The sequence below is a fragment of the Xyrauchen texanus genome, chromosome 15 (assembly GCF_025860055.1).
Source record: "Xyrauchen texanus isolate HMW12.3.18 chromosome 15, RBS_HiC_50CHRs, whole genome shotgun sequence".
Taxonomy (NCBI): domain Eukaryota; kingdom Metazoa; phylum Chordata; class Actinopteri; order Cypriniformes; family Catostomidae; genus Xyrauchen; species Xyrauchen texanus.
This window is the reverse complement of record NC_068290.1, coordinates 33,499,369-33,522,877: the sequence shown is the minus strand read 5'-3', so window position 1 is coordinate 33,522,877 and position 23,509 is coordinate 33,499,369. Positions and strand designations below refer to the sequence as shown.

General features: G+C 39.9%; 1 protein-coding gene across 1 annotated transcript in view; it reads left to right on the top strand.

Moving 5' to 3' along the window:
* Window positions 1-23,509, top strand: part of adcy2a (adenylate cyclase 2a) — a 241,299-nt gene that overhangs the window by 184,119 nt on the left and 33,671 nt on the right. Inside the window, exons 10-16 of the mRNA XM_052143767.1 lie at window positions 17-193; window positions 354-397; window positions 865-945; window positions 1,052-1,121; window positions 1,314-1,411; window positions 1,666-1,750; window positions 10,907-11,044. Of these exons, the coding sequence (XP_051999727.1) occupies window positions 17-193; window positions 354-397; window positions 865-945; window positions 1,052-1,121; window positions 1,314-1,411; window positions 1,666-1,750; window positions 10,907-11,044 (693 nt within the window). The remainder of the gene's footprint in view (window positions 1-16; window positions 194-353; window positions 398-864; window positions 946-1,051; window positions 1,122-1,313; window positions 1,412-1,665; window positions 1,751-10,906; window positions 11,045-23,509) is intronic.

The following is a 23,509-nucleotide window of genomic DNA, read 5'->3' as shown; positions in this document are numbered from 1 at the left end:
TGGACTGTGTTCTCAGGTTGAGAGGAAGAGCCCTCAACACCACTACAGACCCAGAAACGCCATAGACGGGCCGAAGATGAGAGCTTCAGTGAGGATGACCCGATACCTGGAGTCATGGGGTGCAGCTAAGCCTTTCGCCAATCTTCACCACCGAGACAGCATGACAAATGAGAATGGAAAGATCAACACTGCTGTGAGTCTTCCTTTGAAACACTTTAAACTCTACTTACACAACATAACTCAATCATCATTGCACATTAGGCTTTTGTTTAAGCCCTGATGAACCTGTAAAGGCTTTAGGAATTGCCCCTGCCACTGAAATTACTCACCACTTTCTACTTTCTCTTTAACAGGATGTCCCACTGGGCCAATACCACTTTCAAAGACGTTCAGAGAGGTGAGACTTTCTTTGACTTTCACTTTCTTTAGTTATTTTTTCAACTGATTTTAACCAACTGGTCTCACTGTGATTTTTAGTGGATGTATGAAGTCAGTCAGCAACCTTCAGGTGTAGTTCATCACATGAACAATGAACCACAATGTTTAACAACCAGAAAGGATCTTTTTTATTATAATTTTAGCATTAGAGTTGGTTGGGCTTGGGTTAGTTAGGGTTAGGCAAAACAATTATAAAAATCATGAATTGCTTTATAACTGTGTTTGGGCTATCGTTCTTTAAAATAAATGTCAAATGTTATTTGTATGTGGATCCAAAGTGACCATATACTTTTTGGGGCCACTGTAATATATTGGAATATATTGAAGGAATATGCATAGAAATGATAAAAATGGGAAATATTTTTTCGTTGATTATGAATATATGACAAAAAAAGTGCTGAGACAAAGTCATCGTGTCCTACTTAGAACAAAATCTCAGAAGAAGCGTTTTGAGGAGGAACTCAACGAGAGGATGATTCGAACTTTCGATGGCATCAATTCTCAAAAGTAGGTCATCTCATATCTCAGCTGTGTTTACCCATGATGTTGAATATTCTAGTTGTCTTTGTTGCCTGCCTGGTTATATCTATCCCTATCTTTTTAATTTCCACAGACAGTGGCTCAAATCAGAGGACATTCAGAGAATATCTTTGTTTTTCCACAATAAAGCTTTGGAAAAAGAGGTGAGCATTGACACTCTGCCAGTCATTATTTAATTGAGCTATAGCCATCTGTAGTGCATAAATAGAACATCAACACATAAATATTTGGAATTGTCACCCACAATTTTACAAAATTATATAGATAAATCAGTCATTTCAATAAAAAAATTGTTGTATGCTCTATGCAAACAGTTTTTTCTTTTTTCCCCACAGTACAGAGCAACAACCCTGCCAGCCTTCAAATATTACATCACCTGTGCCTGCTTGATATTCTTCTGCATTTTCATAGTGCAAGTCCTGGTCCTGCCAAAGTATGTTCGCTCAGTCTCAATATGCTTAAAAAAAAATAGATATCAGATAGGTTTAATTGCAGATTGGTTTAACAGTATTGAACTTTGCAGTATTAACATAGAGGATTGTATATATTTTCCAGATTTTTATGGGAGAGTTGGAGCTGTCAGTATGAATTTGTTGAGTTTGAGGTGTTGTTGTCAGGATGAAAACACCTATTCTCACTCTCTTCCACTCCTCAATTCATCATGTGCTCTCTGTCTGTCTTTTTCAGAACTGCAGTATTGGGAATTTCATTTGGAATTTCGTTCCTGATTTTGTCTGTGATTCTGCTCATTTGCTTCATTGGCCATTTCTTGGTAAGTGTCAATTGAGCGAAGTGGTTGTTTGCCAAATCATTTGCATGCTATTTGTTATTTGCTGTTCTTGGAAGAAATGCAGATGTGTCTGCTTTCAGTTAGGGTGCAGAATGTGCAGAGCAGTGTTTCGAAGATGATGATATATCAAACTGTCCATGTTCACATCTGTCTAATTTGTCCAGCTTCTAACAAGTGACAGATGAATTCACAGCAAAATACAGTAGAATGTGATTGGACACAAAGCCTTTGATGTCAATGACAAAAGATATAGGAGGCATTTTTTCCTCCCTTCTAAAAGTTTATAAGCCTATTTATTTTGCAGTACACACTATGCACAATTATATGGTTAGTTTGAATTGATCATTTGCATTTAGCATTGTTTTGATGTCTGAAACCCTGTCTGAACAGACCCAAAATGTGGGGTTTGAGTCCATCTTAGTATATAGTCTGAGTCAAGACCAACTGCCGGTTGCAAGAAACCCTTTAAGTAAAGGAAACCCTTGGTGACAATACATCTTCAATTATAACTAAGGATTTGGATTTCTTGCAACAATGCCTTGGTCCATAAACAATCAAATTCAAGCCAAGTTGAAGTCCAAAGTTAGATTTCAGACCAGAAATTGAATCTGTTTATACAGTATATCTGATTGAAATTGCAAGTGTAAACTAATCACTAAGCCATTTCATAAATATGTTAAGCTCATTTTAACTCTAAGGGCCAGGGTGTGAAGCGGGGCTGAGCCCGTGCCACGGCTGGGGGAGCGGCCGCCCCGGGGCGCCTCCGCCGTGCCTCCCGTCTGAAACGCGGCGCTCGACCGTGGTCGCCCCCTTCGCGGGGGGAGGCCGGGCGGCGCGTGGAGGGGGGGGTGTCCATTGCGCCGCGACGAGGACGGTGCTGCGGCGGCAACTCTGGACGTGCGCCGGGCCCTTCTCGCGGATCTCCCCGGCTACGGCCCGCGCCGGGTCCTCCGTCGGCGTCCGTGTGTCCGGCCTCGGCCGGCGCCTAGCAGCTGACTTAGTACTGGTGCGGACCAGGGGAATCCAACTGTTTAATTAAAACAAAGCCCGCGGCGAGTGTTGACGCGATGTGATTTCTGCCCAGTGCTCTGAATGTCAAAGTGAAGAAATTCAATGAAGCGCGGGTAAACGGTGGGAGTAACTATGACTCTCTTAACTTGACTCTTCTTGACTATTGAGTTACTCTTAGTTACAGGGCCCGGGCGCCTCCTCGTGGCGACCGCTGGATAGGGTGAAACACCTGAACTAAGATCCGGGCCATCCCAGACAGGGCCAACCACCCTGTCTGGGAATAGATGCTGGTTACGAATGTTACAAATATAAATGAAAACCCTGGACCCTCTGGAAGCCAGGTAGACAGCATAAACGAAGCTATGGCAAGGGCTAGCGTGGTCCCAATGGAGGACGGAACTACTGCGATTTTATGTACGGACTGTGACAGAACCTTTCCCTCCCTGAGAAGTCTGGGGATGCACAGATACCATCAACATCCCCATGAGGTAAACGAGGAGAGGATTAAAGACCTGTTAAAGAAAAGGAAAAGGTGGTCAGGACAGGAGGACATCAGTTTGCTTGAGGAGGCGAACAAAGAGTGGAAGGATAACATGCCTTGGAAGGAACACCTCCAGATGCTCCATCGGAAACTTCCTCACCGATCAGTGGAGGCTATAAAGAAGAGACTGCAGCTTGTCGGATGGACACCAGAACAGGCAGGGAAGACACTAATCCCCTCGGGAGTGGCGGAAACAAAAGCCTCTCCACAACGGCGAAGGGTACCACTTCAATCTACATCACCTGTTAGGCCGAGGACTCCCGAAGGTTCTAGGAGAGGGAAGGTCTGGACAGATGAGGAGGACACAGTTCTACTGAATCTGGCAGGAGAAGCTTGGGAAGAAGGAATCCTTAAGAAAGATCATGCCAGGAAGATCGGGGAGAACATGGCAGGGCTGCCACTTGAGGCTATCAAGAAGAGGCTTGCGAAACTGAAGTGGATTCCTAAGAACATACTGACAAGTGGGATACAACCATCAAATCTCCACTAAGGAAGATTGGCACGGAAGACGCAATAGGTGAGGAAGACGCATGGCAACAGATGATGTTGAGGAAAGCCAAGGAGAGCCTAGAGGAACCAAGGATTGGGAGCGATAGACTATCTGCAATGATTAATGGGATGATTACTGGAAAAATCACGACGGAAGAAGCAAGGGAGTTCTTGCAGAACCATATCGGGGAGCAAATACCAAAAAACCACCAACCAATAAGCAAATAAGACACATACAGTGACTATATAGAGTGAGAAGGAAGGATGCAGCAAATACAATCATGCAGGGCAAATGGAAAGAGGCATATAGAGAGAAAGGAAAAAGCATTGAGGGTATGGAGGAGTACTGGACGAAGGTATATGAAGCAACCGAACAGGAAGCGGATATCATCACGACAACTGTAGGGGAGAAAAAATGGAACATCATAGCCCCTATCGAGGCGGCCGAAGTAACGGAGGCTCTGAGAGGCATGATTAACTCAGCGGCGGGAATGGATAGACTCACGGCACAGGAGGTCCAGAAATGGCATCAGCCGTCAATATCAGGCCTATTTAATATCATGTTGGCGACAGAAACTCTGCCGAAGACATTATCCTGTGCTAGGGTAAATTTCATCCTGAAGATTGAGAGCCCAAAAGATCCTGGAGACTTCAGACGGATCACAATATCTTCAGTCCTAGCAAGAGCACTTCATAAAATATTAGCAAGGAGGATGCGGGAACAATGCGAATTCTCACATCTGCAATATGCTTTCCTGAAAAGAGATGGGTGCCTGGAAGCTTCATCACTACTACAATCACTGCTGAGACAAACTCATGACAATAAGAAACCGATGGCAGCACTCTTCCTTGACCTGGCGAAAGCATTCGACACAATCTCGCATAGAGTGATCATAGAAGCGGCAAGAGCAGCCGGTATGCCACCGCCACTGACGAGGTACATTCAACATCTATACGATCAATCAGAACTTCAAATTGGGAAAACAACAGCGAAATGTGGAAGAGGGGTTCGACAAGGAGACCCCATTTCACCAATACTATTCATACTGGCTATGGGACAAATCACTGACAGAGCTGTCCCTGAGATGGAAGTGGAAATAGGAACTCAAAGTGTGGGAGATGTAGCGTATGCGGATGACCTGATACTGTTGGCGGAGGATGCAGACAAACTACAACTAAAGCTTGATGGCATATGCAAAGCAATAAAGGAAGCAAGGATGTCTTTAAACCACCAGAAATCGGCATCACTAACTATAGCAAAAGATAGGAAAAGGAAACACATGTTACTGTTAAATCACCAATACACAACTACAGAAGGAAGAATTCCACCAATGGGTATAAGAGATACCCAAAAATATCTCGGAATACAGTTCAATTGGAAAGGAAAAGTTGTCCCAAAACACACTAGAGAGTTGGAGAGAATGCTTACTGAGGTCACAACAGCACCACTTAAACCATATCAACGGCTGGAGATCCTTAGAACTTTCCTTGCACCAAAACTAACCCACCAACTTGTGCTAGGATGTGCACATAGGAACACACTATCCAAAATGGACAAGATGATAAGGAACTACCTGCGTAAGTGGCTCCGTCTACCAACGGATACATCAATTTCATACTTTTACGCTACCATTAGAGATGGTGGGATGGGAATTCCCAATCTGAGCACCACAATCCCTTCTACAAAAACACAGATATGAAAAATTACTATCAAGCAAAAGCAACATCGACAAATCAATAACAGAACAAGCATCATTTATGTCACTCTTAAGCAGACTAAACCTGCCCTGCAAAGTGGGCAAAACCATAGTTCTATCAAAGGAGGAAGTCAAGGCAGCATGGAGGAAAGAGTTGTACTCATCAGCCGATGGAAGAGAACTACAACAGGAACACATAGACCCTGCAAGGTACTACTGGTTAGAAAACCCACAGAACATATTTCCACGTCTACATCTTCGGGGGATACAACTCCGCGGAGGATTACTATATACAAAAGGAAGAGCAGCAAGAGGGAGGAACAAAGACCCACAGGAGGTACAATGTAGAGGAGCATGCCAAATGATGGAGACACTTAATCACATTCTACAAATATGTGACATCACTCACGATGCACGGTGCGCAAGGCACAATAGGGTGGCTCTACAAACAGGGAAATTTCTCTTTAAGACAGCAACTAAAAACTGGCATGAACCAATAATACCCACAAGGACTAGTTTCATAAAACCAGACATCGTCATGGAGAACAGCAAAGTCATAACAATCATAGATATGGCAATAGTAGCGGGATACAGAATGGAAGAAACCTAGAAACTCAAAATCAGTAAATATGGATCACCAGAAAATACAGCTACAATACACTCATGGATAGGAAAATCAACCCCTATTCAACATCACCCAGTAATCATCTCAATCAGAGGTTTAATATACGGACCATCAGGGAAAGGTCTCCGGTCCATGGGGCTATCTAAGAGGGACCTTTCTGATCTAAGTGTTCTAACTATAATCGGATCCTTGAAGATCTATGATCTGTACACGAGAGGAACATAGACGTTTATCACAAGGAAGTGCTAAGCAAAATTACCTTTGTGAAAAGCAGCGAATACCAGGCCGAAGCGGAACAATAGCGCCGTAAAGGCACCTCAGGTGTGATTGAAGCACCTGATAACGACTTTAAATAGCCAAATGCCTCGTCATCTAATTAGTGACACGCATGAATGGATGAATGAGATTCCCACTGTCCCTACCTACTATCTAGCGAAACCACAGCCAAGGGAACAGGCTTGGCGGAATCAGCGGGGAAAGAAGCTAATTTTAACCTCTTCAACTAAAAAATCAATGTGTCACTATCAGGGATTTTTTGGATATAGTATAGATATAGAACCTTTTATGGATATAGTTAAACTCAAATCTGAGTACAACCTTAAGTCTGAGTCCGGCCTGGAATACCTCAACTCTCCTGACCTGTAACCTACTGTTGTATCGCACATAGTAGGGATGTCCCGATCAGCTTTTTTGGCCCGATCCCGATCAGTTATTTAAATATTAAATATCTGCCAATACAGAGTCCCGATCTGATACTTGTATTTGCCTAGATAATAGAGCTGCAGACAGTTGTTTTGTTTGTTTACAAAAATAACTAAGTAAACAAAGTAACTTATAGATATCTTCAGCTTAATGCATTTAACTTAGTGCAGCTAGCATTTTTATAAAACTCACATATAAAATCAACCTCTACTTCTATACGAATGGTGTAACAGCTTATTATAACTTTAATATTCAGGTACAAAAATAAATCACAAATCCACAGAATTCTGTATGGATGAATAGAAATCTTACATTCACCAACAAATGGTGTAAACAGTTACCCTTGAACAGGCCCAAGTTCAACAATAATGAAAAGTTATTAATAGTTCTGTTGTCAATATCAAAATGCCATTGTGACATACTGACAACCAGTATAAACCATGAAAGCATCACACACTGCAGAGATACATAAAAAAATAAGAAACATATATTAATAACAAGCTCTAAAACTACTCCAGTGAGAAATCATTCATATCTATGGTCTGTTTACTGTCTTTGAGTTTTTCTGTAACACAAATACTAATTATTAAGCAAATATATGAAGAATCAGTGTCGTTATTGAAGGTTAAACAGTTATATTTATTATTAGTGGTATTGTGACCAACATTAATCTGATTTAAATTGGGATGAGTGAATGATGATCTGATATTGAGAGCACCTGAAGAGTGCACGTCTTTGATTGACACAGAGAGTGCTCATGTTAAAGAGAGTAAACCTAAAATCGCTCATGATTGCTCGGTCTCTATCGCTCAACACAACATCATGTATTTGCATGTTTATTTGTTGTTTAATTTGTTTTTAAACCTGTTAGCAGCCTCTATATCCTCTTACTGTTCACTGTGCAACGAGTCTGAATAACTACCATAACGACTCTAGGAAATGGGCAAATTAATATTCATTCATACACATGTAATTCTTACACATTTTTAAAACAAACCGACATATTCATCTCAATTACATCATGTCTGAAAGTTTAAATTCGTGAATGCTTAGAATTCCCAACAACTCACCCTCCATAGGCCATTCTGTCATGCTTCAAAGGCTGAGAAAGCACTCATTCATTATGTATGTATATGTGTGATTGCATGCTGCAAAAAAGATCAGCCCTAAATCTAGGCACGATCGGCCAATTGCAGATCACGGATTTAAGACGAATATCAACCAATTTCAATCGCTGTCCGATCGATCAGGACATATCTAGCACATAGAATTGTTGAAGTTCCACGTCTGTTTGTAACTGACAGTGCAGTCTTCATTCAATCTCAAGAAAGTCACTAGACATGAAAAATATGAAAAATTATGCTTTACCCCAGCGGTTTCTTATGCTGTGTCACATCCCACAGTCCAATGTGAATTAGTATATTGTGAACACGAATTTGGGCAAATGCATGGACATTTATCCACTAAACACTGGGACACTGTAGACTCAATTACCTGCGATACCATTGTGGGGTTAAACCATTGTGTATATTAAAATACAGCTAGTATTTATTGACAAAATCACTGTATAAGACACCATTGTGCAAAATACAGTGCAGTTATTAAAGAAAATACATATAGTATGAACAATAGTGCTGGGAATCGAGAACCATTCTTTCTTATTCATTCATTTAAAAAAATATGTCATACATTTTGATTTCCTTTAACAATTCCCGATAATACATTCTTCCAGCGATGTGGACAGGACACCATGCTAAAATACTCAGACAATGTTTCCAGTGCTACCATTCAACGGCACTGCAACACCACTAATAAATCAGCAGCGCAAAACATTCAGTGCAACTAGCATTGTAGCATTACCTCCTGAAGAATGACTCTTTTCAATCGGTTCTTTTTAGTGAATCAAAAACTTTCTGAATTGTCAATCATTTTGTTATGTCCGACTAAAAATGAACCAAGAACTGGAACTGTGTTACAGTATGTGCACTTAAGTCTTGGAAGACTTAAATAATTACTTAATGGTTGTTGATATGACAGCGTGTAGTTAAAGATACACATTATGAGTTTTGTTGCAATTAGATATATTTTATTTTTAAAAATGACAATGAATAAATAATAAAAAAAATATTATTTTAAAAGTCAGTTTTAACACACCTTTTGCAAGAATCTTGTAAAAATATGAAATGATCTTATAATTTGGTTACAGGCTGCTCAGGGCAGTAAATTAAAACAAAAATGCATTATTTCCAAATATTTCTTCCTCAAAAGTAATGGAACCATTAAGGAACTAGAATCAAAACAGTAAGAGGAATCTGAATAAGAACGTGTAAAGGGATTTAGACGGGCAAGGAGGATGCGAGAAACGGCTTGGCAATATAAATAATATTTTAATGATAAACTTAAACAAAAGACACAAACACACACATGACGGTCATGCCCGTAAACGATCTCTCTCTCCCGCACCATCTTCTGCAGTCGGCCTTTATCCCTCTCAGAGGCTTGATTAGTCTGATAAGGGACCGGGTGTGTAGAATCACGACCCGGCCCTGCCCTCCGCCCTGCCACAGAACGGAATCGTTAAATTCCCTATGACCCACATTCGTAATAAACATGCTGAAATCTAATCTCATAGAATAAACAATAACTAAATTTTTTAAATTTTTTCGCTGCAGCTTCCTAGTGTAATTAATACTACAACAATAGCCACAACAGATGCAACAACAACTGTTTGTTTTATTCACTTTTATACAAATCACTGATAAAATGGCTGATTATGACTTTAAAAACACTTACAGTAATTTTTCGTTCTGTTACTCGCACACTGCCTTGTTACGATATCGAAACACTAAAGCTCAAATACATAATTTGAAAAACTATACATTTTAATGCTTCTATGACAGACACGACTACATTTATACACTTATTCGAGTGTGATTAGCTTTGGTGGTAGCTCACCTGATAGAGCGTTGGACTTTGGACTTAGAAGACCACAGTTCAAGCATGAAAGCTGACACGTGAGACAAAAGCGTCATAGAAGTGACACAATGATGTGGTTGCTTCAGAAAATGTGCTGTTTATGTTGCATTTGCTACAAGAACACTATCAGTTAGGTTTAGGCATTGATACAGGGTAACCTAACAGATTTACCTTATAATCTCATCTGATTACAACATCATTTCACTCCATTTTGGTGCCCCCCCGTTGGATATTTCACTGGGAAACTGCCTCTAAACATGTAATACACCATATAAAACAAAAAACAAACAAACAAACAGAAGATAGACAATAAGACTTTGCTTAATAAATGTATATTTGTAGTCATCCTCTGGGACAATTTTGACACTCTAAAACATTAGGTTTTTTAGCAACTGCTATATACAAACCATAAACAGTGTATTTTTTAATGCAAGATTATCACTCTGTTGATAATATAAAATTATGTATTTTAGAGGTTGTTATTGCTTGGCACTGAGTGTTTGGTACTGAGATCGTGTTCGCAGTATACATTTTCCCAACCATGAAATTGCTACCAAGTGCTAATGAAAATGTGATCATGATAGGAATTTTTTTGCAGAATGGTGTGTTTTTCACAGCTCATCCAATCTATTTGGGATATAGAACTATTTTGGAAGGTCATGTGTTTGTTCAGTGTTGTGGTAGTTGTGTTGACTCAGCTTGCAGCATGAATTGGTAGCATTAATTTGTATTTCCCAGAAGCATCAACTGCAGTAAGATTTCCTAAATATGAGAAATGAAGTAAATTATGTATTTATTCTTCAACGTGACCTTGCGATAACATTGTCAATGAGGATGCGTTGTCAAGATTTCCCATGGCATGCCAAAACAATACAATAAGCTATCATATAATTCACTACTTCTTTAATGCAATCTATATGTTCTGTTGTAAATTTCAATCATTTTACAATAATAATAATTAATTATTTTGATGAGTTTGAGATTCTGTCTTTTGAATCTTATAAATAAAAGATTTTCCCCTTCACAGAATTTGTTCCAATGATTCTCGCTGCATTATTTCTATGTGTTGTTGACCAACAAACATCTCCCCTCTGTAGCATTGCAATAAGACAACCTCCTCATCTTGGCTCTGGATCCTTAGATCCTCGGGAATCATTGCGAACAAGCCCTGGCCACGCATCACCATCACTATGGCAACCACAGCCCTCATCCTGGTCATGGCTGTCTTCAATATGGTATGTCATTCGCAATGATCCAGGAAATTTCATATGGATATTTTTATGCTTGTGGTTATACAAATCAGACACTGAGACATTTCCTAATTGGATCACACACATTTACATTAAAGGAATTGATCGCAGTGGCCTGACATGCATTATTGTGTAGATTCTTGGCGGAGTATGTGTGTCCATCTGCACCCTGGCTGTACAAAGCTGTTTGGCCTCCAGATTTGGCCATTCCACTCATGGCATATGTCTGTGTTTGTAAACAAACATGAAGCAAATTTGTCACTTTCAATATTGTATCTTTCTGTCTGTGGTGGGCAGTAGAAAATCATCAGATTTTTCTAATAAATGATATGATGGATAAATCCTTCAATACAGAATGACAATTAGTACAACTGTGTATTAGTTGTTCTTAAACAGTCGATTTATTACAGTACATTAATTTGTTTTTCAACAAAGCTGAAACCACAGCCCCTATCTTCTATCGTTCGGCCAAACAAATAGCTCCACCCTAACATCACACCCTTGGTCGAGACAATGTTGTTGTTTCAGGCTGGTCAGGATGCTCAAACAAACAGAGCAAAGTTTTTACATTTACAACAGAAAACAGTGATACATTTTTCAACACTTTTCAGGGAAATAAACAGAAAGCTTACTTATAGTTGTCTTAGAAGAAAGTATTGTAACATCCAAATAATAATACTTCAGTTTTAAGAATAGATCGGTTGAGCCACAGATCACTGTTAATATTTCTCATTTTCAAAATCTATATATGAAAGCTCTTATCCTGTAAATAAGATTAATTGCATAATGTTTTTGGTAGCACAAGGAATAAATAATTTTTAAAGCAAAAAGGGTAACATCAAAGCATTTATTAATCTTGGTTATAGTTCATTTCAACATGTACTAATACACTTTTAAAATTAAAACAAACGCACAAGTACACCGCAGCCTTTGCTTATAAAGAGGCTGTAGCCTTTGAAAAACAAGTGAGTAAACGATAACCATATATTAACGTTTTGCATCACAATACACTAAATATAATGAGGGAAAAAACTCTTACTCGTGCTGTGCATCCAAAGATAACTTCAAAATCCAGAGGCTTCCGAAGCATTATATTCATTAGTGTTCACCTCAGCAATTCAGGCTTGAAATATCTCAAACACAACCTTGAATTTGCCGTTATTCCCCCTCATGTAAATTGTGAAATGTAAATTCAAGCCAGCTCACACATAACCAAGGAAGTTTGGGTTAAGGAATGATGGTCTTAATGGAAAATAGATGAAAATACACCTTGCCATCTTCACCAACATGCGATTGATGCTTCGTTTAACTCTACGCAAGGCTGTGGTATTTATAAGAAAGATGCCTGGTTTAAGCAGACTAACAGATTGGAAAAGTCCTGCATACGTCATCAGAGAGAAGTCTGTCATTTCACCAGAAGATCAAGTTATTACATTTTGATTAAAGATTACGAGGTCAAAAATAAAATAAATACATGTATAAAACATATGCATGGATGAATCGTTCACAATAAGATCAATAACATGCATTTAGAAAATAGATAAGATTCATTTTCTTTTCATGCTGACTTTAAAAGTTGTACACGTTAATGCATTACACTTAACAGTGATCTAAATTAATAAATGCTGTGGAAAAAATATTGTTAATTGTTTGCGCATGATAGTGTTGGGTTCGAGTCCATCTTAGTAAAGTCTGAGTGTTTAAACAATCAAGTCGAGTTGAGTCTAAGTCCAGAAGGGGCTGAGTCAAACTCAAGACCGAGTCCATAACAGGCGGAGTCTGAATGAATCTGTTCATGAATCTTAATTAAAATTGTAACCTTAAACTCAAAATCAATATTTTAAGCTTATTCATAACTAAGAAAAACAGTTTATATATATTGTGTATATATTTTATGATTAGTATCCTGCTGAACAGACTTCTAATTGGTTTCAGAATGAAAGCATATGCTTTAGGTGTATGAAGACAAAACTGTCCTATAACACAATTCTTATTATTCTGTTGACATTCCAATCATTTGATGCTTTTTCCCGTCTACTAAAACATAGACCAAAGAAAGTGAAAGCTGTGTTAGACGTTACAACCAAGGTTGTTATGTTTCAAATTTTTATTTCGTTTTATTTCTACTTCATTTTCAATTTGTCAGTTCAATTGAATTTAGTTTTATTCATATCTAAAGAAATAATAGTCTTTACTGAAATTTCTTTCTGAATGTTTTTTCTCTATCTGCCAACTGATTTGAGTGAACACAGTAGTAATTAGCACTCGGTGAGAAGTTGCACCTTACGATTTGACTGCAAATGCTGCATCCAAAACATTGGAAAAGCCCACTGAAAATATTAAGTCCATGTCGTCACGGACATGATTTTCTAGTTAATTTGTGGGAAACTGCACAATGCAGGGCAGTTCTGTGTGCTGCTCGTGTACCTAAATCCCTGATGCGTCTTTGTGCTTGTCGCAGCAGCTGCTGCAGAAGATAAAACATTTTTTTATTGATATTTGCTTGAGCAGCAGCCGTGTTGGTTTGCAATCATTCTGAAATCTTTAAATACCAACCAAAGAACATTTCATTGAGCTCTTCTTTAAGTGCAAAAACATGAAGAATTATCATTTTGAGTCCTTTAAAAGTGTCAGAAATATAGGCTGAAAAATGATGTGCATAAATTACCCAATGGTTTACAATGAAAATCAAATAAAATAAACATTAGAAATAAAAACGTCATAGTCAACTAAATTCAACTTGTTTCATACACAAACTCTGTTATTGAAAAATTTAATTTATTTTATAGTCCATAATTAAATTAGAAACAAAACATTTCACTTCCCAAAATGTCCTAATATTTTATTGTACATGGTTGAATGTTGTGAATGGTGGACAAATGCTGTAAAAGAATGTATTTTAAGCAGGTCGTTAATGCTTTGAAAATAGTCAATAATAAATAGGTGCTGTTTATCTGTTTAGAGTTGTTGTCTGCTTTAGCAATAAATAACCCCTCCCCTCCCCCAACTATTTAAAAAATACATGTAATTCATTAAGCTATTATGGACCAGTTCAAGCTGACAACACTGCGTGGACCACAAGAGACTACAGACTGCATGTGTAGATACATTACGCCTAAAAACACTTGATATCCAATAGTAATACTATTTTTTATGTATTTTTATTTCTATATGCTACTTTTAGTATTCTGTGAGAGACATGTGGGTGAATTTACTCAATGAACTTCTTGATTTTAAGTTTTTATCCATGATGAAACTGCAATACAAGCACCGTCTTGGTTGCACAAATGCCACATGCAATTTTACCTGTTGTCAGGTCTTGTGGTATGTGAAACTGCCTTGTTTAGTTTCTATTACATTGGATACATACCCATCTTTACATTTTCATCATGCCAGCCACCTCTGTTGTCAATGTAGCTTCTGGACCAATCAGACACACAATTATTAATTATTTTATGACAGATGTCTCAAGACTGTAACAAGCAAAGGTCCAAGTAGGCCCAAGCCGACTTCGTTATGTCTGCTCCCCCACTGATCATTATCAAGCCTTTACCCTGTCTTTACAAGGTCCAGCAACTAGTGGACATCAGTGACATGTGTGGGAGGTTAGCTGCATGCCAGAGCACTCCTTTTCCAAATAGGAAATGGACATAAAGCCCAGAACACAGACTTTTCTTCATTCAGTTGTAGACAAACTATAAATTCACATGTATATCCCCAGGACATTGTGTATATGATTTATTAACGTATATGATCTTGTAAAGTGTCTTTTTCTACTGTATACTGTTTTATGCATGCCTTATGACAGAACTACCAGCTAATGTAAAATTATTTAGTATCATGTTTCCTACCAAATGAATCTTTGTGTGAAATCCTGCATAATAGTTTATATATATATATATAATTCTGACAGCATGCATTGTATGCTTGCTATAATAATCAGAGCATAAAGGGGCATAAACTAGCCCCAATCATGCAAATGAGTCAGCTTCCAAACAAAGGAACATTTCCTGCTTGGAAATTGCACCTTTCTCATTGGTCAAGCCAGACTCGAGAAGAGGGATCTCCAGCAGAAGTTAAAAGACACATCCCCATGCGGAAGAAATTGGTTGCAACTTCAGCACCATCGACTCAAGGAACCATCAAGCCTTTCTCCTGCGACTGCATCCGGGCGCTCTCTCAACAGCCAAGGCAACTGCAAGTATCGTACCAGTAACTTACTGAACATAGCTTAGTATAAGAGGTAAACCCCTTTGTAACAAAAGGTACTTTTAAATTAAGAAACGGCTGGTCCTCTCAGATGGTCAAAAATGACTTTTCATAACTGCATTTCCCCTATTCTGTTCCGGTTTCATTTTATTTTCACTTTTCCCTTTCCCATGAATAAGTGATTTTGTGTTTATGATTTTGTTTAGATTAGTTATGTGTTCGTATTTTAGTTAAACTTTTGTGGACATTCTTGCAAGTTGATTCTGGTCTGCTTGTAAATCAACGTTAATTTAATGATTCGATCACAGCTACATGCTACGAAAGAATTATTTTTGTGTGGCCACGAAAAATATCCTTTCTGACAATTGATAGACGATCAATACTAAGTGTTCGCTGGACGAACAGATAAATTGATGGGAATATTAATTCAGCTACAGCAAGTAGATTCTATTAACCGATACAAATGTTCATAATTATAACGAGTTATGATTAATTATTCACGTTTCCCTTTTAAAGATATTTTAACTGTGGTATATTTTGATAAATAATCATATCCCTGTTTCTAAAAGATTTAGCTTCAAAGCTATTCCTATATGTGTAATATTATTGTCAATAAGCCATGAGAATAATATTACTCCAATATGAGAATGAATCATAATTCTCTTATTAAAGCTAATTCCCTAAAGTATAAATTTTGAGCTGATACAACAAGACATTGTATGATTACGTGGACACATGTTACGATTGTAATGGTGGAGAATTTTATTCAGACAAATAATCTAGTTATTTGTCATTTATCTAAATTATAATGGTTGTCAAACACGACTGATTCCAGTATAAATTTCCTTACATAGTAATATAGAAATAGGACCGTTTAATTAAATTCCTAGCTCACACATGCTGTTTCCCTTACAAATAATGGTAATGTACACAAAACTTTAACCCATGCAGTGGACATTTATCATATCAAATTCGCTACATATATTGGTGTGAGAATCTGGGCACTTTAACTGATTACTGTGTATTTGTGCAACGTGTAACACGCTGACATTCATATGCATCGATTAAACTATTTTCATTAGTGTTGACCCAGATCACAAATCACTGGTGTTGGTTGCTATGGCAATGAAAGCATGCACATGCGCAACCTGCTGACACCATTTTGTCAACAAAGTACAGCTAAGCTAATAGCATAACACAACACCGCTAAAACTAACCAGTTAGCGAACTTTCATTGAAACCACTAAATACGCTACATATTATAGTGGAGAATGCAGGCAAGAATCTAAATGAGTTATTTGTCATTTTATACACAGTTATTATTTCCTTTGAATCCAGAAACAAGGAAACTAAAAGTTTGCACCTGTGACATATACACTCACTTAAAGGATTATTAGGAACACCATACTAATACTGTGTTTGACCCCCTTTCGCCTTCAGAACTGCCTTAATTCTACATGGCATTGATTCAACAAGGTGCTGAAAGCATTCTTTAGAAATGTTGGCCCATATTGATAGGATAGGATCTTGCAGTTGATGGAGATTTGTGGCATGCACATCCAGGGCACGAAGCTCCCGTTCCACCACATCCCAAAGATGCTCTATTGGGTTGAGATCTGGTGACTGTGGGGGCCATTTTAGTACAGTGAACTCATTGTCATGTTCAAGAAAACAATTTGAAATGATTCGAGCTTTGTGACATGGTGCATTATCCTGCTGGAAGTAGCCATCAGAGGATGGGTACATGGTGGCCATAAAGGGATGGACATGGTCAGAAACAATGTTCAGGTAGGCCGTGGCATTTAAACAATGCCCAATTGGCACTAAGGGGCCTAAAGTGTGCCAAGAAAACATCCCCCACACCATTACACCACCACCACCAGCCTGCACAGTGGTAACAAGGCATGATGGATCCATGTTCTCATTCTGTTTACAACAAATTCTGACTCTACCATCTGAATGTCTCAACAGAAATTGAGACTCATCAGACCAGGCAACATTTTTCCAGTCTTCAACTGTCCAATTTTGGTGAGCTCTTGCAAATTGTAGCCTCTTTTTCCTATTTGTAGTGGAGATGAGTGGTACCCGGTGGGGTCTTCTGCTGTTGTAGCCCATCCGCCTCAAGGTTGTGCATGTTGTGGCTTCACAAATGCTTTGCTGCATACCTCGGTTGTAACGAGTGGTTATTTCAGGCAAAGTTGCTCTTCTATCAGCTTGAATCAGTCGGCCCATTCTCCTCTGACCTCTAGATCAACAAGGCATTTTCACCCACAGGACTGCCGCATACTGGATGTTTTTCCCTTTTCACACCATTCTTTGTAAACCCTAGAAATGGTTGTGTGTGAAAATCCCAGTAACTGAGCAGATTGTGAAATACTCAGACCGGCCCGTCTGGCACCAACAACCATGCCATGCTCAAAATTGCTTAAATCACCTTTCTTTCCCTTTCTGACATTCAGTTTGGAGTTCAGGAGATTGTCTTGACCAGGACCACACCCCTAAATGCATTGAAGCAACTGCCATGTGATTGGTTGATTAGATAATTGCATTAATGAGAAATTGAACAGGTGTTCCTAATAATCCTTTAGGTGAGTTTCACGCACAACCTATTCTAGGGTTTACAAAGAATGGTGTGAAAAGGGAAAAACATCCAGTATGCGGCAGTCCTGTGGGCGAAAATGCCTTGTTGATGCTAGAGGTCAGAGGAGAATGGGCCGACTGATTCAAGCTGATAGAAGAGCAACTTTGCCTGAAATAACCACTCGTTACAACCGAGGTATGCAGCAAAGCATTTGTGAAGCCACAACATGCACAACCTTGAGGCGGATGGGCTACAACAGCAGAAGACCCCACCGGGTACCACTCATCTCCACTACAAATAGAAGTGAAACCTCCAGATTCAAATATCAATAACCTCTCTGGTGATTACTGCTCTGCTTTTCTTAAATTATTTGACTCAATAATCTCAAAAATCCATCAACAACTGGCCGTGGCGAATATCACACCGGCTGCATTGCCAGCAGCATTTGTGCTAAATTTAGCCCCACCTGCTGTTTTTAGTAACTTCAGTCTTCCAACTGAGGAGTCTATTTTTGAGCTCATCACTAAATCAAATTCTTCGACATGCCACCTGGACCCCATCCCCACCTCCCTTGTGAAGACCTGTTTACCTGCCTTAGCACCACTGATAACCTCCATTATCAAATCATCTTTGTCAACTGGCATAGTCCCTGCATCACTAAAAGCTGCGATAGTTAGACCCACATTGAAAAAACCAGGACTGGACTGTAATAATCTTAATAATTATCATCCTATATCAAACCTGCCCTTCATCTCCAAAATACTCGAGAGAGCGGTTGCAATCCAACTCCAGACTTACCTTCATGAGAATAATCTTCTGGAACAATTTCAATCTGGGTTTCGTTCACGTCACAGTACCGAGACAGCCCTTGTCAAGATCACTAATGATCTTCTGTGCAGCTGATGCTGGCTGTTATGTTTAACTTGTCTTGTTTCACTGTTGCCCTTTTTGTTTACCATTTTTGTCACTTTTGCACTCCATAGGTTCATAGGTTTTGCACTTTTGTCCCTTGTTTAGCTCCACTAGTCTGTTGTTAAAAGAACTACACTTCCTAGTATCCACCTGTCATCATCACTGCCATTTTGTTCATTGTTCTCACCTGTGTCCCATTTAGTCATCACTCCCTGTGTATTTAAGCCCTGCTTCTTGTTCTCTCCTTGTCTGTCGTTGAGTGTTGTTAGCCTGGTGTGTATTCCCCTGCCCGAGTTCTCTGTATTTAAGTTTCCTGTCTCCCCATTGTGGGTTTTTCTTTTGTGTTTATTTGTTTATTTGATCTTTCAATAAAGTCAACTGCGTTTGGATCTGCACCTCCTCGTCTGCCTCGCTGCTCATTCATAACACTGGCCTACTATCCATTCTTATTCTCCTAGACCTCAGTGCCGCCTTCGACACAATATCCCACCAACTGTTGCTTGAGCGGCTTCAAAGTATAGGAGTTTGTGGTATTGCCCTTAAGTGGTTTGCGCACTACCTGACAGCCTGGACATATTGTGTCAAAATTGAAGATCACCAGTCAGAGAGCTCAGTACTCCAACATGGAGTTCCACAGGGGTCAGTATTGGGGCCACTTTTGTTTATCATCTATCTTCTTCCATTAGGCAATATTTTCAGACATCATGGCATTCACTTTCACTCATATGCAGATGACACACAGCTTTATGTATCTACTAAGCCCACTGCCACACTTTCCCTAAACACCCTCAATACCTGTATTCACGATATCCAGGCATGGATGACTACAAATTATCTCCAATTTAATAATAAAAAAACTGAGCTACTGCTCATTGGCACTCCAACCACACTCTTAAAATCCAACCTCTCATTAGTTTCCATTGGGGAGGATGTCATACCAGTTTCAAAACAGGTAAAGAGCCTTGGAGTTATTTTGGACAGTACCCTTTCATTTTCCAACCACATCAATAATGTCTGTCGGACGGCTTATTTTCACCTCAGAAACATCTCTAGACTGCGTCCCTCACTTTCGCAACACTCCACTGAAGTTCTTGTCAACACCTTGGTGACCTCTCGGATCGACTATTGCAATGCAATCCTGCAAGGAATCCCCAATAAATGACATTCAAAGCTCTGCACAACCTCGCCCCCTCATATATCACAGAATTAATTCAGACTTACATACCCACGCACCCACTCCGTTCATCATCAGCAGGATTACTGGTAACCCCAGACATCAGACTGTCCACAATGGGAGCAAGGGCCTTCTCCCATGCGGCACCAAAACTCTGGAATTCTCTTCCCCATCATATCCGTTCCATAGACTCCATTTCGCAGTTCAAAACCACTCTCAAAACTCATCTTTTCAAGTCAGCCTATAAACTTTGAGAAACTCCACTCTCTCTCCATCAACATTAGCCTGTTGGATGTTTTCTTATTTTATTATAATTTTCGTTCTTTTAATAGCTAATACTATTTTTTATTTCTATTTTTGTTGTAAGGTGACCTTGGGTGGTTTGAAAGGCGCCTAAAAATTAAATGTATTATTATTATTATTATTAAGTCTTCTGTGACGAAGAAATCTCAGATTAGCGGCATGAATTAAACTGAGTGACGAACAAATCTCACTACAATGAATAATGGTGATTTGAGCGACTCTCCTCATTTCTCAGAATGTGTTACTTATTAATGTATTCATATTGACCCACTCATGTGAAACAATTGCGTCAAATTAATGGTGTAATTCTAGTCCTAGCTAACTGGTAATTTGCCATTGTCTGTGAAGTGAATGTGCTGTTTTGATTTGTGAAGGAGTTGCATGTGACGTCATAACTGACAGTGGTTGAGTTGCCTCTGCGAGTTCACAGCAACTTCAATTGCTGCTCCATTTGTGGTGCTGTGAGCTTGCAGTGGTCTCTTAGCAACGCATGACCCCTGAAGGCACGAGCAGGCTTTTCAATTTCAATCTGATAACAGCGTAACACGTCACAGACCTGTATGTAAACAAACAGAACCTCATGTAGCCAAAAGATAGCTCTTTAGCAGCCCTACATGCATACAAGTTAAAGCCCTTTACATCAACCGTTAGCTGTTAGCATCCGACTAACACTTACATACGGTGTGAGTGTAACGTGTTAAACCACTCCCCTCTCTCTCTCTGCCCCTCACTCTGGTTTTACCCTCTGTTTGAGCTCTATCAGTTAGGTTTGTCCTTCCCCTTTGGATTTATTTGTGTTTTATTTTATTCCTCCCCTATTTTGTTTTATTTCAGTTATTCACCATTGTTTTAGTCTGAATATCCCTATTCAGCTAAATTGAATTTAATTAAGTTTGAAATTTTATTAAATTAATTTATTTTTCTTTCCTTTTTAGCTTCCTAGATCTATAAGAACATTTTATTTTTACCTAATTGTAGTTATTTTACTATCACCCCCTTCCCACTCGGTACAAGATTACAGTAGTTCTAGCAACTGTAGTTTCTAGAGAGAACAAGAAACATTTCCTATTGTTTCTCTTTATTGACCTTGAGGTGTTGGGTGTGACCCTGCTAGCTTAGCTAACAGCCTCTCTAGGATTTATGAATCTACTGCAGCATCACTAAAACCAGTGACACCTGCTTAGCCATATCTCCTAGCCTAAACTAAATAAGGAAAACCCTCCTTTCTCTTTCTGATTTCATCTTATTGTTATATTCCAGTTTTGTTTTATTTGTTACCCTCATAGTGACCAAACCTGTGAGAACCATCAGTATTTAGAGTAATATATTGACGACACATGTAGCCCCAATTATTAGCTGACCCCGCTTATATCCCGTCAACCAAGATACTCCATCCTTTTATTTGTGTTCACCAACATACATTTTTAGCACCCTGCCTTACTAGCTGCCCCACATCAGCTATTCATACCTTACACGGCCAACATACTTACACGGCCAACATAGTCGCCCCCCCCCCACCCCAGACACACAGATAGCTTATCACCTCTGTACGAACTTGCAATTGCCTTTGCCATTTCTCGCTTGTGTTCCCACAAGTGTGCCAGCATGCCTCAGACATCCAGCCCTGCCACCTGCCAGGACCCACTGGAGACCCGGCAGAGCAGTGTGATGGACATCCTTCAGCCCAAAGCAGCAAACAACCTGCAACGGCAGAGAACGGAACAGCGAGACAGCAACACAAGTGGACGCCTGAGCCTCAAAGAGCTGACCAGCACCATCCTCTCCTTGGTCCATGCTCTCACGGACCTCAGACAGGAGGTATATGAACTAAAGTTGCAAGTCACAGAGTTCCACAGGTATCCAATAACCACTCAGCAAGAGAAAGCACAGCACAGATGCCATGACCCTGACAGAGTGGAGAAGGAGATCACCAGCCTTCAGGAGACCCTGACAGCTGCTGAACACTGAGCAGCTGGAGACAGCCACCAGACAGGAGTTTGAAAGAGAACTGTTTCACACCAGGACACTGTTAGAAACAGCTTATGTGGAACTTAAAGAGAGAGGCGCTAAAGCTAAGGCCCTTGAAGGCCATTTGCGTGCAGCCAGAGCTGAAGTCCAAACCCTGACTCAGCAATTCAGCAGCATCAAAAAGGAGTTTAACATGGTCCAAAAATAACTGAAACAGTCCTACCAACTGCAAATGGACCCCACAAAGGAAAGGTTCCCTGTTGAAGTTCACATCAGCAGTGAAAACTCCCCCAGCCCTGCACACAAGCACAAAGGGGGAGGAGCTATAGCCCTTCCTTAACACCACACCAGCCAGTTTCCTGAAAGCCTCTGCAGCCACAGAAGGAAAAGGATTAATTCAGACAAACCCTAATACGACACATGTAGTGATGCTCAAAGACCTCAACCGAATGGCTAGAAACATCCCTATGTTCTCACCAGATCTCACAGGAGACCATGACATCCACGCTTACCTGTGAGACATTGACTTTCATCTGCCGTCTTTGGCCAGTGTGAACCACCTGGATACACTATCTGCTCTGGATCACTTCCAGCCCAGAGTTGTGATGCTTTCTGGCTCAGCAGCCAGGAAACATCCAATCAGACTACCAACAGCTGAAACAAGCCATCACTGAGGAATTCTCAGACCTAGAGTCTGAAAACAGACTGAGCACTGCCCTAGGCACAAAACAGAGCCGGCTTGAAACTCCCTATGTCTATTACCATCGACTCAGATGAGCTTACTTCGGAGCTCACAACCAACCTGGGATGGAGGAGGAAATCAGCTTTATGAGCCTTTTTCTCTGAGCCCTCCATCCTATTGTAAGTCACCATTTAGGCATTAGGGCCTGCCCCCACAAAATGCCTATCCAACAACTGCGTGACCTGACACAGAAGGCTTTAACAAACACAAGGCCTCCTCAAAAAAGTTACGTAAGACCCCAGTGATTCTGAACTGCAAAATCCAGAATTCAAAGCTGGCACCAGAAGGCACCCCACATTGCCACAATGCAAGACCCTTCAACGAAAAGCTCCTAGCCATCAGAGGGCAGAACCATCACCATGGCAACAGACCTAGGTACCAGAACAACTGCTGGGAGGAGCCATGGAAAATAACACCCTCAACCTGCAAACCCCACAGGATGTCCCACAGCCGTCTACCATAGCATCCTCATCCACACCCTTTCACACAGGTGCCAAACTGAGGCTGCAGAGGAACAGCAGGACATGTCTACTTCTGTGTTCAGGAGCAAACACCTGTCCG